We start from the raw sequence: 17212 nt of genomic DNA on the forward strand, positions 1-17212 counted from the left end.
AGAAACTTGCAAGTTTTCTGAACTCTGGCTGATAATAACATCATCTAAATTTAATATTTGTTTATTTAATTTTGTTAATAATAGAAGTTACATCTACTCCTCAGTCAAAATTAAAATGTACTGAGACTAAAAATAATCCTCATCATTTATATAGATTGTGCAATTTAGAAATACTTTTTTGTTCAAAAATAAAACTTATAAATTTCACAATTTGAAAGTTAATTCCTCATTGAAAAAACTTATGAATTGGGTAATATGATAATATTTTCTAGATTACATAATTCAAAAATAATTTCTTTCTCGCATTAAAAAATTTAGATTGCGTAATTTAAAAAGTTATTCTTGATGTCATAAGAAGGGGTCATATGTTACCTTTTCTAGATAGAGAAAGAAAGCTTCAAAGATAGAAAGTTTAAAACCAAAAGAAAACATCACTGGAGAGACAGCGAGAGAAAGAAACGAGAAAAATCCAACGACAACTTATACAGAGATGATAGAATTTAAGGATATTTTTGTCTTTTACCACTTTGGCAACTACAAATGACGATAATGGATAACTTTCGTTAAAAAACTTGAAGTCTAATTACTTTTAGAATGTTCGTATTATAAAGTCCTATCTCATAAAAGAAAGTTTGGGTAAATTGTTTTCTTCAAAATTAAGGTTAGTTTTATAAATGCACGTTAAATTAATTAAAAACACTAATAAACATTATAAAACATTCATAATTAGTAGTTGACAAATAAAATGTCACATTTAGAAAGTAAATTTCATTGATTAAAAAAATCCTGAATTGATTCATACTATGAATAACTCCATATATTAAAAAACATTAAATCCTGAATTGATTCATACTATGAATATTATAATCTGACAGATCAGCATTCACAGATCAATCCCAAACCTAAAAAAGAAACATTTGAATTAACTTGTATCAATATTAGCTAAAGAATGTGGGTAAATATAATTATTTTGGGTCTCAGTAGAAGTTTTCATTTAAAAAACACTCAGGTTTTGAGAGAGAAGTATTGAGCACAGGAGTGAGAGACCATGAAAAGCAAGAAATGACAAGGAGCAAACAAAGCAAGAATGAATTGCCAAGATCAACAACGACATTTCACCCTGTTTCAAATCTTGAAATGGATAAAAAATAACAACATAGCAAAAATAATCATATTCATGTAACTGCATGCCAATTCCCTGTCAAACCAAAGCCATGTCACTGTAAAACGTAGTATTAGAAAATACATTTCCGTCCAGAAGTTATCATCTATTTTTAGATGCTAGGAAATAGGAACCAACTCTTCATGTTTGAACTGAGCTATTGCTCTTGTTCTCGGAAGAATTTTGCTTCCTTTCTGCTTGCAGAGACCGGCATAATGATTCAAGTTTTTCTTTCTGATTTTTTGTTTTCTCCAATTGTTTCTTCAAGCGCTCACGCTGCTCAGACAACAAGACGTTGTAAATAAATTAAGAAATTTATTTTATGGAAAAACAGGAAGTAATAATATGAGCAATGAAAATGCCAAAAAATAAATGTCCAAAGCTTAATGAAATATCAATGAAATTTGAAAAGAAGCAATAGAAAATTTAGAAGCCTAAAGTCAATATATACATTTTGAAAAAAGCATCACCAAGAAACATTCAATCTGTAGAAATTCTTCAGGAGCTTACTTAACCTAGCACTATTTTTTCTTTAATCATTTCGATATATGAAATGTTGGAAGCTTTCATCCTGTGAAAAACAAAGAGCTCAGAGGTGGATTACCAATTTGATATCGATTAGTTTTACATATATTCCCTCAAAGAAGCCTTAGCAGGGAACTAAAGCATTGTCGGTGTTAATAAACTGAGCAAGATTCATATCTATGCGTCAGCTTAAAGGAGAGTGCTACAGAAAATGGCATGTAATAAATGTTTGAAACATGCAAAGGTACTTGAGCATCTTGGGTATCTTATAATTTCTCCGGGTAAAATGGTTTGTATAGCACAATGAGGCCAATTAATCTCTTTATCCATGTCTCTTTCTTAATTCTTATAACATGCTAAAATGGTCAGTGATCAAGAACAGGAAACACAAACTATATACCTCATCAACTAACTCTATGAGTGTAACATCAGACTTCTCAGATTTACTCTTCAAGAATTGATTCTCCTTCTTGAGTTCCTTGATTGATTTTGCCATCTGGTTGTTAACCACAATAAAGGAAAAGACTGGACTTTAGAATTACACTCATCCGATATATGATTCAGGAAAAATTACTCGTCCTGAACAAATAAAAACTGCAACGGAAATTAAGTTTACCTTCTCAATCTCTTGTTTGAATGTTTCAAAAATCTCATTGCTCTTTGACAATGCTTCCTGAAATTCAATGCATGCGTTAAGCATGTGTGATCAGAACAGTGTATGAATGGAGAGATCAGCCTCAGAACATTCTAAAAGAGGACTTGAGCAAGAAGCAAAGCCAAAGCCAGAAAAAGCAACGAAAAAGAGGAGCCAAGTTGTACAGTTTAGTAAACTTCTCTATGAGCACTTAAAAAAGAAGAAAATAAATTAAGCTAACCCTGTAAGCAAAATTAGTTTATAACATTAAAATCAGCTTTTAGGCTTGTTATCCGAACAGGGACCAGATGTACTTAGAAAACAAGTTATCAATTACATGCCTAAAAGCAAATAGTTGAAAGGAGGGTCAAGTTAGTCAAATAAAGATAAAAAAATATCATGTGCGAAAACAAGAAAGTTCAGTTAGCTTGGACCAGTTAACTGAAAGAGAATGAAAGATACAGAATTTGTGTTAAGATATTAAAAATTACTAATATCTTGGGAAACAAAACCTAGCACAAATAATTACAAGTATATAATCTTAATTTGTGTTCAATTGTCATAAAAATAAAGTATTGAGGATGTGAAACCATATCACGATTAGAGTAAGACGTTTATGAATCCAACCACAAATTGTTTATCTCCACATCATATTGTTACAAATTATAAATATTTAGTAAACCAGACCTTTATGCAAACAGTGAGCACATTGTAGCCAAAGAGGCCATAGATTCAAATTGTGCAAATAAAAAAGAGAATAAAAACAAAACCTGAAATTGTTGGAATTTTTCTCCATCAGTTGTCAACTGCAATCTTAAACTCTTTTCAGTTGCTAATAACTGAGATACTTGTTCTGCATATAATTTTATCTGTGACTGTTCCTGAATCAATTTTTCTTCGTGCTGCTTAATTTTTAAATCAGAAAGCTGGAGTTCCAAAGACTTTTGCTTCAACTGTTGAACAAATACAACATTAAAGTGAATAAGTAACAAAACTTTATAAACACAACCATATTACCAATGTAAACCACAAGAAAAGAAAAAGCATCACCTTCTGTGCATATTGTTGCTCAGAGAGTTCATACTGTTCAGCAAGCTGCTTTAGCTTGTTTCTTAACCTGTATTGAGATTTAAGGCAACTTATTTTGTGTTCATCCAGAAACAATTAGAGGATGAGGAGGAATCAAAATAGTACGGGCACAATTTTTACCAAAAGTTACACCGATTATATTTTCTATTGGATAATGTTTTTATATTTTTCTCAAAGTTCACTGTTAGATTGAAAATTCCTTTTACAAAGATTATAGATACAAAATTTATATTACTATAAAATTGTTTTATACTTCCTTTATATAGATAAAAATTGACATAATATACTATTCAAAATATAATAAAATATGAATAATTTGTTATTGTTGTTATTTTTTAACAAAAATTGACATGGATAATCATGATGATATGAAAATATAACTTAACGGTTGGATATGCAATATTTTTTATATAAAGTTATTGACAATGTAATATTTACCAAAAGTTACATTAATGTAATATTTGATCTTCCACCTTAGAGGATTCTTCTATAAACAAACATTGCCTACATTAGTTATTTTTTTAAACAGAGTAAATGTTTAATGGCTATTATGGGAGTTATATATTTTTAATTTAGATTGAAAGTTCCTTTCACATAGATCATAGTTACAAAATTATTTGATGTCTCATTTAAATATACATACATAAAAAAATATGTTGTGAAAATAGGATTTAGGAGTACCAAAGTAAAAATTTACAGTGACATTACCATCTATAGTGATGAACCAAAAATATCAAACCAAACACAAATAGAAATGAAGATTTAGCTTGGTAAGGAAAGGGCAGTCAATAAACTGTATTAAAGATTACCATATGCAAAAGGCGGCAGGCAATAAAACACATGAAGTCAACCCAAGTTCATTGAGAAATAGCAAGAAGCAAAGCAATAACACACGTGGGAAAAATAATGCACCCCCAGCAAATTAATAACCAAAATAATAAGACTTGCATTCTACACTAAAGCATAGCAGAGAAATTGATAACCTATAACCCACAAAAAAATACCATATGGCAAAATAAAATACTCAAGCATGAACATGTGTTATATGTATAGCTGAAACATATACATTTGCTGATACATTATGGAAAGCTATAAATTCTATATTCACAACTTGTCAGGGTCTTACATGTCGTTCTCTTTAAGCTGAGAAAGGCATTCATCCTTGCGTTCTTCAAGTTTATTGCTGACATCCTGTAGCAGAGGGAAACTAGCATTAAGTGGAGGAAAAAGCAAGAAAATTGAAGCATGTGATGTAATCGCCAAAATCATCTCAGAAGAAAACAAGCATAAGTTTCTGAGGTTATAATAAACACTGAAACATATTCCACCAACTTGAAGCATAACTCAAATAATTATTGAAGGAAAAACAACAGATACAGTAATTTATGGTAGTTTTTAGCTCATTTCAGTAAGAATTGATAGACTATGCTATAGGACCAGCTAGATGAGATATTTCTTCTTGTATTCTGAGATAAAATTCACCAAATTTCAAACCACAATGAAAACATTTAGATTTCCAGATAAGTGTCCAGTATCACTTGCTTTTCCATATAACTTTTCAATAGCTATAGCAGCATTCCATTTATACCTGTTGGCTATTGGCCAACGTTTAGAATGCAAAATTTTTATATAGTCAAAAAGATATTATAATAAGCATGAACAAAGGGTACCAAAAAGAGGCAGATAGGGTGTAAACAATAACTAAGTACTGTACAAAGAAAATACAGCCAAGTCAATGTTTTAAGCCCATACAGTGCAACTGCCTCTGCATATCTGTCAAGAGATACTGATCTAAAGAAGTCACCCACACAACACCAAAAAACATAGCAAGAAAAGAACCTTATTAGATGGCAAGTCTAAAACATGGAAGCCCCCTCCTTCAAAGAAAAGATTTAATTCAAACCAAAGTTTCAGCCTATTTGTTGAGTATTAATACAATACAATTAATTAGAAATAAAATGACTGTTTTCATAACCACTTAAAACCACATTCCACTAATTAAATTTAAATGATGAAAGCACACCCAATGCACACTGATCAGAATATCATACATTCTAATTTCTAAACAAGACAATGTTCGAACCTTGATTGCATCCTGAAACTTGGTTGACAAGTCCAACCTTAAATTTTGCCCCTCAGTTGATACACGTTTGCATTCTTCCTGAAAATGATCGATAAATCTTGTTCTTTTTGTTAAAAAGCATCAAGATGTAGTTTTTGAAGTAAGATGAATCAGATCCCAACCACACTATTTCATGATAGTTAGAAACAAATCAAAAAATAAAATATAATGAACTGGAGAAAAAAAATCACGTGGAGCCATTTTCTAATGAGATTATAATCAAAAAGAATTAGAGTGTAGACCCAATGAGAGTCCTATGGATCATAATCAAAAAGTTAATGGCTAATCGAGGTGATGTTGATTGGCCAAGTTGTCCTATATAGCATTATGTATCTGTTGGAGGAAATCTTATTTTCTGGAGGAGCAAGAAACAAAATGTCATTATCCGATCAAGTGTCCACGATATGGCTTTTGATTACATGTGTAAACTTGTGTGGATGAAACAACTTCTACAAGAGTTGAAATTTTGTGAAGTCCAACAAATGAAATAATATTGTGATAATTAGGCAGACCTTCATATAGTTTCCAATTTAGTTTTTCATGACAAACCAAAGCATATTGAGATTGTCATTTTATTCAAGAAAAGTAGTTATCCAAAGAGATCAGTATTGAATTTATCAACTTTATTGATCAACTTGCAGATATTTTGTCTAAATCCCTTAGAGGGCTCCAAATTCAATTCATATGTTCCAAGCTAGGTACATAGAATTTATATGCTCTATAGCTTAAAGAATGTAAATATGAAAAAAAATCCTAAGAGAGCTTAATTATCCCTTAGCTGATCCATTCATTTATATGGATTCTTACATCAGAAAAAAGCAATGGAGATTTGATGATCTACACATAAGTGTCAGATAGTTAATACAAAAGATGAGTTAACCTATTCTAACCAGTTAACCCCTTCACATAAGTTAAGAACTTCTGACAAAGAGGGGTATTGAATAATGATTATCTTCTATTGTGTAACTTTTATGAAGTTGCTTTTGTTGTATCTAGTATGTCAAGGTCTAGCCTTTATTTCTGATTTCTCAGAGTTGTACTTTCAGTTATTCAAAATTGCATATATAAATATACATACAGGAGAGCAAGAGAACACAATTATTTTCCAAAACCTAAAATTCGGAACTCTTTCTTAAAGGAATGTTATCCAGCAGACTAAATTTTTTACTATTTTTTAGAATAGATAGAACTTCTTTTATTGAAAAACTTAGTTCCAATCAGGAAAAATTTAGCCTCCCAGCAAAATTTGCATAAATCAGTACATCTCAATTGCATATAAGAAAGACAACATGTTGAGGTATATCAATTCCACATCTAGGACTACTTATATATTATAAATCAGTTTAACAGGTAACAGTCCAATAAAAAATACCATCAGCATTTTATTTTGACGTTGTAATTCTCTACATAGTGACTCAAGCTTATCTCGGACGGCAAGAGCTGCAAAAAGAAAGGCAAAATTTGACAAACAAGAACTACCATCAATGTGGCTATAGATTAGATGCTGCCATATACTTAAGATTCCAGAAAAGAAAAGAGTCATAGATATAGTGTTTTAATTGATACTATTTCAATAAACAATGTGTAAACAACTCAAAAGTCTACCCAACCCTCCAGCAACCTAACCCACACTATTAAAAGAAAAAGTTGTTAACGTGTTTAAATGGTCATTTGAGAGAAACAACCTGCAGAGTACACTTATTAGTACAAGAGAAATGATACACGTAAAATAAAAGGAAAGCCAAAAGAGAATAATACAATACCAATAGAAGATATTATTTGATTGCTCAATTACAGAGATATTGATGAATATTCCTTAAATGCCAAGGTATTAATTGTTAGGTTTCTGGGTATGAAACCTAACTGTCTCACAGCACACACTCACCAATAGCACCCAAATGGTAAGAAAAGAATGAAAATATGTATTCACATCAACCAATGTCATGTACAACCAGTAACTGGGAGCATAATCCCCCTCCAGGATCAAGGTTCCTGTCTATACAATTGATATCAAAAAACTCTCCCTCTACCAGACCCTCCCTTGCCTTCTTATAAAGGCAGCCCACTTCTAACTACCCAACAACAATTAATTCCTAAACTGAACAATTAATTCTTCAACTGTTTTCTCTCTCCTGCACACCTAATACCCATTATAACCTATCATATTAAATCCTATCATTACACCCTGCTGCAAAACAACCTTGTCCTCAAGGTTGGTACAGTAATGCTTGTTCCCATGGCTCATCTTCATCATAGGAAGGGAACCCACTGGTTGCTGCCTCCAATTCAGGTCTGGAGGCTTGGGTGGTGGTCTATATGAAAGAATTGTTGACTCCTTTAAGAGTTGCTTTTTTTCCAGAATTCCCATGGACCCCATGATTCTTCTATATTGCCTTCTGACCTGGTGACCACTTACATGGGCCTGGATTTTAACTCTTTTCTGATGAATGATCAAGAATTCTTTTCTCTTCTTCCACCCCCAAAACCTTTTTTGTATTTTTATAGCAGCAGTACTGGCGAAGCCCTCTCCTTGCCCAAATTTGTTCATCCTAGAAGCTAAAAAGGAAAGAACTTGTTGATCTGACCATCTAATTCCTTCATCATCATCATGTTGAGCTAATTGTTTCCTCTGAATGTTAAATTGCAGCCCTGCAAAGAAATATCTCTGCCATTGGTCTTCTAGTGTTTTATATGTTTGTGACAACCATATTTTTTCCCCACTCAAGACAGCTGCATCTTCTACTTTATTTCCAGCCATCATACTCACCCTGTTCCCACCATATTCTGCTTTCTTTCCTCTGTCTTCACCCTTCTTCACTGTTTTATCATACACATCACAACCTACCCGACTATCTCTCCTAGAAACGGCAGCTTCTGCCACTTCCTGGGCAGCAACACAAACAATGCCTCCATCACAGTTTTTGTCTTCTGCACTGATATCTCTTTCTCTTTCCTTCCCAGAAAGAGCAGCTTTTGCCACTTCCTGGGCAGCAACACCAACAACTTTCTCATCAGCAGCTTCTGTGATTTTTGCAGTTTGGCCTAACTTTTCAAAAACAAAACCTCTATCTCTTTTTCCGAACCCCATTATCAATGCCTCTTTCAGCCCTTTCCAAGAAAGGTTCTTGGTTTTATTTTTCCAGGCCCTGAACCAATAAATTGTGCCTCCCTCCATGCAGCTGTAAGCCAACCTGAGCCTCTCCTTCTCTGTGATATTTTGGGTGTCAAAAAAACTTCTCAACTTGAGAGATCCATCCCAACGGGTCCAACCCCTCAAACCTGGGCAATTCTACCCGCTGCCTCCAATTATGCTGCCCTTTGCCCCTGTCTTCCTCCAGCTCTTCCTCTGAACCATCTTTCTTTCCTCTCATGATAGCTTTCTCACTTCTTTCTGAGCCCATTATGTGAATCTTGATTTCCTGTAACATTTCTTTTATTTCTTGGATATCTCTCCTCCATTCTGCCATCCCCATTTTCTGTTCACTGACCCTTCTCTCCAAGGTATTGTCTCTTCCTTCCATGCTTCCACCCTTTCTTGATCACTTCTTGATCCCTTCTTGATCCTGCAGTCCCCTCCTAAGCGGAGCAGCTTCTTGATCCTTCACCCCCACTTTGATCCGGCAGGTCAGACCAAATTGTTAGGTTTCTGGGTATGAAACCTAACTGTCTCACAGCACACACTCACCAATAGCACCCAAATGGTAAGAAAAGAATGAAAATATGTATTCACATCAACCAATGTCATGTACAACCAGTAACTGGGAGCATAATCCCCCTCCAGGATCAAGGTTCCTGTCTATACAATTGATATCAAAAAACTCTCCCTCTACCAGACCCTCCCTTGCCTTCTTATAAAGGCAGCCCACTTCTAACTACCCAACAACAATTAATTCCTAAACTGAACAATTAATTCTTCAACTGTTTTCTCTCTCCTGCACACCTAATACCCATTATAACCTATCATATTAAATCCTATCATTACACTAGCATAAATAAGAACTCCAAAAATTTGATCAGAAACTTCACAAATGCTTTCCATTTCCAACTTTATAAAACAGCATTGGACATATTCATTGCAACATACCTGCATCTCTTTCTGCCAACACTTGTTGATAATTGAGTGTAAATTCTAAAAGCTCCTTCTCTGATTTAAGAGTACGCTTTGCACTTTTTCGCTTTTCACCAGTTTCCTGACAAATTAAGAAGCTCAACTATTCAGTCTTTCCTAGATGTAGTTTCATATACTCATAGTGACATGACAAAAGAATGAAGGGAATTTGGTTCATGTTGATCAAAATGAGATAAATACAGTTCGTTCTATACCATTTGTAATTCAAATATTATATGCAAAATCATCCTTTTATAGTTACTGAGACATTGAAACGAATGAGGTGAATCACATTAATGACTCGGCTCATTTTATAATATGAAAGAGGGTTTTCTACAAAGGTTCCTGAATATTGACCTAGCATAATACTGGTGTGCATCAAAATTATATTACACTCTATTCAACCAGTGATCGCACAAAACTAGTAGTGACACAACCGATGTTTTTGTTTGATTTTGATGTACTCACTGACCTCAACATGACCCTAACTGTCAAAAATTATGAACTCAACATGACCTAAATTGTTTGCTGTGGAACAATTGTGATGGTCCATCCAAATTTCCAATTCAATAGAGCCTAATCAAGCAACTAGCCCCAATTATATTTACAATCAGAGTATATTAACTTACCTTCTTTACAAATATACTGCTATAAACAAATTAAACAGTTAAAGCATTACAAACTGCCCAACAATTCAGAAACCATGATCGATCCCGTTTATGAATTCCAAGCTATAACTTGTCGACCAAACAAGGATAACCTAACACTTCCAATAACATTCTTCAAAATCCCCTACAAACTTGTCCATACTGTTCTGACAGAGATAACCTAACAACACCATAATCAATCAGCCCAGCCTCATTACTATTCTTGAACTGGGTGAAAGTACATTATACTTGCAAGCTCACAGCTTATCATAAAAAATGTTAAATTTCTTTTTTATTATAAAGCAAAGAGTATTGCTCTGCCTATTTCCAGTAAACTTGATCTAGACCAAGTTAATGTCCTACCAAACCCAATGCCCAAAAGGCTAGTTGTGGATCAAATATGTTATGTCAGTTGAACATACAAGGACATTTTTAATCAACTGTTACCAGAATTTAAGAGCTAGAGGGAACACAGACTGAGAAATATATAGCAGAAAATACATGCAATAATTCATGTGCACAGTAGAAATTAACACAGATAACTGACTAACCGATTTTTTGTTTTTTGAAGAATCAACAGTCTCTGATGAACACACATTCTTTACAGGCAATGCTTTTGTCTCCAAAGGTACAACAGTTGCTGCAAAAGCAATTAGCAACAACACAACCACCACGTCAAATACTCAGAGAAAAAAGTAGAAGGCATCGGTAATTCAACATAGAGATCCAAAAGCTTGCATTTTAATGGGTTTGTAGTCATGTCTAAGCATGCAAGGTAGTCCATTGATTATGTAAGTTTAGATATTCCAACCATTTAGTACATGACTAGGTATAGTATCAATAAAAGTAACCAGCAATGCAAGAGAAAAAAAAATGTAACTTTAAGAGGTCATTTCATCTTTCCAACAGACAAATTCTTAAAATCATGTATTTTCAATTTTCTTTTGCATGGAAATATTTTTAATCCTAAAAAAGGAGTTGCTTGATCGATAAACAGACATATAATATGTATAGTTCAAAAAAAGAAAAAAAAAAATTACCTATTATGCTAAGAACTCACACCAGCTGTATATGGTCAAAGTAATCCTTCTAATAATAACAAGGGCAAGTTGACCCCCACCCCCTGAGCTAGATTTTAAGATGAAGCAAACCTTGTATGCTATTAATTCTAATATATTATGGTATTAGGTCCTATCCCAAACCTAATATTTCAGTCACCCACAATTCAGAAGTGTTCAATACTGCCAATTTCACACTTCAGGTGTCCAATCTTGAGTATAAGGGGAGTGCTACAATCCCATGATGGGTAGAAATATAAAGTACTACTTACAATGATATAGACAATCCTCCTACGATCTTGCTTTTACAATCAAGTTATGCCCAGTCTGTTCTTAAATTTAACAAGGACAGTATAAACTTTGGGGTCCATAACAATAGAAATACCTAATCCACATAATATGGAGACTGTTCAATGTTTGAACTAGAAAACTAAAGACAAGGAAGGATTACAAGGTTTTCCAGTGACATCCACCATACACACACAAACACCAATAAGGAAGCCTCCAATTTTGAAATTTGTGTATACATGATGACAAGTTGCCCCATAGAATACAGAGGCATTCTAGAAATCATTAGGCAACCAGGGACTATTAGTTCCATTTAAAGGAAAATACATATGCAGAGAAGAAAATTTTGCATAGGTATGCCAATAGTATCTATAGGTGAATGAAGGAGAGTTATACTCAATAGTAAGGAGGCACACAAAAACGAAACCTGTCTGTAGTCAAGATCAATCCATTACTTGTGTAATTCCCATGAAACTAAACAAATATTAGCATGTAGTTACTAGTTCCAAAATCTACAAAAAGGGAGATAAAGGCTTAGGATAATTACATCCATCTGAACTTTGGCATTCTCCTTGTTGTGGCTCCTTGACCTCGCAGCGTCTGGATGGTGGAGACTCGGGAACAGATACAGCTACAGGAGGTGTAATCTGTACACCTTCATTCTGCTGCATACAGCCACTAGAGGAAATCTCCACCGAGCAGTCTAAGGCATCAAAACTAAGTGCTTTAGATAGTGGAACATGAAAAGGTTTTTATCGCTGACTGATCTTGCTTACCATGATTGGTTTGAAACTCTTTCGCTCCAATGTCGTTTGATAGTTCATTAGAATGAATAAGGTCGGATGAACCATCATCCTTGTAACTATTCAGAGGCTTCTCTTGCTCAGGAGTTGGAGTTGCAGGAGCAAGAGGCTCTGTAGTACTCTCAACAAACCCATCTGGCAACGAATCAACTTCAGGAAGCTGATTTGCATCTGAATTCTGCATTTCACCTGCATCTCAAGCACCCTTTCTCAGAATAATTTAACTACAATTAAATGTTAAATTGTTTAAAGAAATACTGAGAGGATAAGTAAATCACACTCACAAGAGCTCTTAAAATTATACTAGCATCTACAATAACATTGCAGAATTGTCATTATAATTATAACAAGCAAGGATATTTTCTGTCAGAATCACCTGAACTAATTTTAAACTTTATCAAGGATTGACAGCATTATTTCTACGAAACTCAATTATAAATTATTTTTTCAATAAAATTATAGCAAGTAAAAAAACAATATTCCATGAATCTCAAATCGAATTCCTTATTATATCAAACAGAGAAATGCCCTAGACAAACCCAAAAAAGTTGTTGAAAATATATTTAAAAATGAGGAGAGGAATAACTTCACCCACGTCATTCTTTTATAAAATAACGAAAACATTTTCCACTACGACACTGAATAAAACACGCTCATCGTCGTTTGAACTAACAAATTGAAGATTGAAGAAAGTGGGCGTATGCAGGACAAATAGCTCATGTGGAACATTGAATGATGGGGATGATTAAGAATTATAGTAAAAATGGAAACTTTAAAAGAAGGAATTGAATTGGGAAAGGGGAAATCGAAGGGAGTACCTAGCAGGAGGCAGAAAATAGAAGTAGAAAAAGATGAAGTGAGAAAATGTATCGTCTGAGAAGCAGAGGAAGGATCCAACAGTGGGTGTGGTAGTGGAGCTCCAGCAAACACTTTCAAACCACCTGCTCTTCGCTTTCTCACACCAAATTTCTCTGTTATTTCTTCTTCTATAAATTTGTATCTAGGTATAACTACGAAGCCACTTTTTGTTTGAGTGTTTGTCTCAAAATTTCAAAATGTCAGATTTAAATGTTTGGATAGTTATTTTTACCATAGAAATTGTATTTTCAAAATATGCTTGTTAATATTATAAAATTGATTTTATTCTTTAGAATTTAAGATATAATATAATATCTCACTTTTAATTTTAAGGCTTTCATCATATTATATTAACATTAATCTTTTATAAACTTTGGATCTAAGTTTAAAGCACTCATTAGAACATGTGTACTAAAGATCTTGTAAAAAATTAATCACCTGATTCTTATGATTGATAAGTTAAAATTATATATTAACTACTACACAATATATATATATATATATATATATATATATATTATATATATATATATATATATTTTAAAGAAAGTGATATTGCTTTAAAAATTACTCTTGTATTAAAATCAACAAATTTAAGTGCATGAATTAGCTTTAGTAATACTTTTTTTGGCTGTATTCCTTTTTAACTACATGACTGGTCATTGCTATCTAGAGCACACTCTTGTCATTCAAACAATTAATAGAAATTGTTGCTCGTTTAGGAGTTTAAAAGGTGAACAAGGATAAATCTGTAAAACAAAGAAAAAAAATAACACTAAATGAAATCTTTCAACTATTATTAGAGATAGTTGTCATCTTAATTAAAAACATTGAAATGTTGTTTAAGATAAGAATTTTTTTTTTCTAAGATGAATAATCTTATATCCTTCAATCATCAAGTCCATTTGGTACGTGTAGATATGATCATTTGTGTGGGTTATAGGTAAACACTCCATTATTTAATCATCAAGTCCCTAATTAGTTCATGCAACAAACAAAATAAATTACTTTTAATCTCGCAAAACAAATCTAAAGAAAGTTTAGTTATGTTTTTACTATTTTTTATGTTCTAAGCTTTTAATTTCAAAAATACACATATTACACCAATGACATGATTCCTTTAAAAAATTATTCACGTTCTGAGATTTCTCATCCAATAGCAAGAACATACGCTATACTTTCAATATAACAACAATAAAATTCGAAATGCTACCTATGTTTTCATCCAAGATTATGGCTGCAAAGTAACTTCAACTGCACGAATGATCCACCAAAAATTTAAAATAAGAATACAATGATATAAAGTTGACATTCAAAATCACACCTGCATCATAGGACAAATCCTAAGACTCGTTGTACCTCCAAAGATACAATTATTCTCAAAGAAACACATCGTAATAGAAACAAAGCAAAAAAGTAGAAAAAGGAAATAAACTTTGCCACCGTCGATCAAGAACCCAGTTCTGAGAACAATAGTTGCGGGATGACGGAGCAAAACTGACACTGACACATGATATGATAAACAAGTTCCCGACATGAAAAAAAAGTACTACTACGAAGAAGACAACATTTATCATAGTCATGGTAATAGAGATTCCTTAATAGACCATCCTGCACTAGTCATTTGCCCTTCTTCTGTGCAGCCTTGGTGACCTTAGCTCCTGTAGGGTCCTTCTTCTCCACGCTCTTGATGACACCAACAGCCACGGTCTGACGCATGTCTCTCACAGCAAAACGACCAAGTGGAGGATATTCAGAGAAGGTTTCAACCACCATGGGCTTTGTGGGAATCATCTTCACAAAACCAGCATCTCCGTTCTTCAGGAATTTAGGCTCCTTCTCCAGCTCTTTACCAGACCGCCTGTCAATCTTGGTCACGAGTTCGGCAAACTTCACTGCAATGTGGGAGGTGTGGCAGTCAAGAACAGGTGCATAGCCATTTCCAATCTGCCCAGGATGATTCATGATGATAACTTGGGACGTGAAATTTGCAGCCTCCTTCGCAGGGTCATCCTTGGAGTTTGAGGCAACGAAACCACGTTTCAAATCCTTCACAGCAACATTCTTCACGTTGAATCCCACATTGTCACCGGGAAGAGCCTCAGTGAGTGTTTCGTGGTGCATCTCCACGGACTTAACTTCAGTTGTCAGTCCAGTGGGTGCAAAGGTAACAACCATTCCAGGTTTCAAGACACCAGTTTCAACACGTCCGACAGGCACAGTTCCAATTCCTCCAATCTTGTACACATCCTGAAGGGGCAACCTAAGAGGCTTGTCTGATGGCCTCTTTGGCTCATTGATCTGATCAAGAGCCTCCAGAAGAGTTGGACCCTTGTACCAGTCAAGGTTGGTAGACCTCTCAATCATGTTATCTCCCTCAAAACCAGAGATGGGAACAAAAGGGATCTTGTCAGGGTTGTAACCGACCTTCTTCATGTAAGAAGAAACTTCCTTCACAATTTCATCATACCTTGCCTTGGAGTACTTAGGCGTAGTAGCATCCATCTACTCAAGAGAGCCAGAGACAAAGAATTGAGAATTTCAAAAGTTAACTAAAGAAATCAACAACAACTAAAGATACTGCTCTGACATTAAAGACCCAACACAATTTTCACCAAATATTGTCCTCCCAACAGTGTAAAATATCTAAATGCTACATCAAATAGGTTGTGTGCATGTCTTTCAAAGTGCATGAGATGAAGGTGAAGATTATAGTTTACTGTACCTTGTTACAGCAGCAAATCATCTGCCTCACACCAAGAGTGAAAGCAAGGAGAGCATGTTCACGGGTCTGTCCATCCTTAGAAATACCAGCTTCAAAACCACCAGTGGTGGAATCAATAATAAGAACAGCACAATCAGCTTGGGATGTCCCAGTAATCATATTCTTAATGAAATCCCTGTGTCCGGGGGCATCAATGACTGTGCAGTAGTACTTGGTGGTCTCAAATTTCCAGAGAGCAATGTCAATGGTGATTCCTCTTTCACGCTCAGCCTTGAGCTTGTCAAGAACCCAGGCATACTTGAATGACCTCTTGTTCATCTCAGCAGCTTCTTTCTCGAATCTCTCTATCACACGTTTGTCAATACCTCCAAGCTTGTAGATGAGGTGACCCGTGGTAGTGGACTTTCCAGAGTCCACATGGCCAATCACCACAATGTTGATATGAACCTTCTCTTTACCCATTATTGCTACAACCTAAAACAAACAGTTATCATTTTGTGTTGCATACACTAAAACATTGATTTATACAACCACTACAGATACATTAATCATTGAATAAAAATACTACTTACAACTACTCTGTAAAAAAAATCAACACCTACATACATATATGTACAACAACAACAGCAACACCCAAAAGGAAACAAAATTTACACGATTTTCTCACGATCAGGGTTTGTAGCAGGCACAGAAAGTCATAAATCCCAGATCAAAACCGTTAAAAGATAGAAGAGAACTGGTTATACCAACATAGTAAATTTTATACCCTAAACTGAGTTGACAAGTCTATGAATCAGTAATATATTAACAATCCATCAATAAGAAGACAGAATTGAAATATAACCTGTCAAGAAGAGAAAGAGTGAGCTTGTAGCAGAGAAAAGTGCTTTTTTTGAGAGGGGTTAGAGGGGTTTGTTTATAAACAATATCTAGCCTTGCGTACCAAGTTATATATACATAAAAAGACCATTCTTTTTTCAGAAAAAGTCATAAACATTATCTAACCTTGTCTGGCAAGTAAATAGATGTAAATAGAATATTTAAATTCCACATTTTTTATCACAAAAATAATATTAAACAAAACCGATGTCAACCCACTAACAGTATTTTAAGTGAGTATTAACTTTTCAAAACTTGTTCGTTAAACACGAAAACGCGTTAAAATTGTTACTAATTTTATAATTTTGCACAGG

The 17212-nt window shown here is 34.0% G+C and overlaps 2 protein-coding genes across 2 annotated transcripts; both read right to left on the bottom strand.

Moving 5' to 3' along the window:
- Positions 1-1063: 1063 nt before the first annotated feature.
- LOC124843648 (alpha-taxilin-like protein) lies at positions 1064-13470 on the bottom strand. The gene is made up of 13 exons (XM_047320452.2): positions 13255-13470; positions 12410-12625; positions 12181-12336; positions 10839-10927; positions 9617-9722; positions 6905-6972; positions 5494-5571; positions 4537-4601; positions 3372-3438; positions 3092-3274; positions 2304-2360; positions 2088-2183; positions 1064-1438 (listed from the first exon to the last, which is right to left on the bottom strand). Exons 2-13 carry the CDS (start codon positions 12618-12620, stop codon positions 1304-1306), a joined length of 1311 nt encoding a protein of 436 aa, XP_047176408.2. The 5' UTR covers positions 12621-12625; positions 13255-13470; the 3' UTR covers positions 1064-1303.
- Positions 13471-14570: 1100 nt separating this feature from the next.
- LOC124843651 (elongation factor 1-alpha-like) lies at positions 14571-16927 on the bottom strand. The gene is made up of 3 exons (XM_088096628.1): positions 16864-16927; positions 16020-16493; positions 14571-15799 (listed from the first exon to the last, which is right to left on the bottom strand). Exons 2-3 carry the CDS (start codon positions 16479-16481, stop codon positions 14915-14917), a joined length of 1347 nt encoding a protein of 448 aa, XP_087952754.1. The 5' UTR covers positions 16482-16493; positions 16864-16927; the 3' UTR covers positions 14571-14914.
- Between the last annotated feature and the right edge of the window lie 285 nt (positions 16928-17212).

Source organism: Vigna umbellata, chromosome 8, assembly GCF_029865625.1.
Source record: "Vigna umbellata cultivar VRB3 chromosome 8, Vumbellata_1.0, whole genome shotgun sequence".
Taxonomy (NCBI): Eukaryota; Viridiplantae; Streptophyta; class Magnoliopsida; order Fabales; family Fabaceae; genus Vigna; species Vigna umbellata.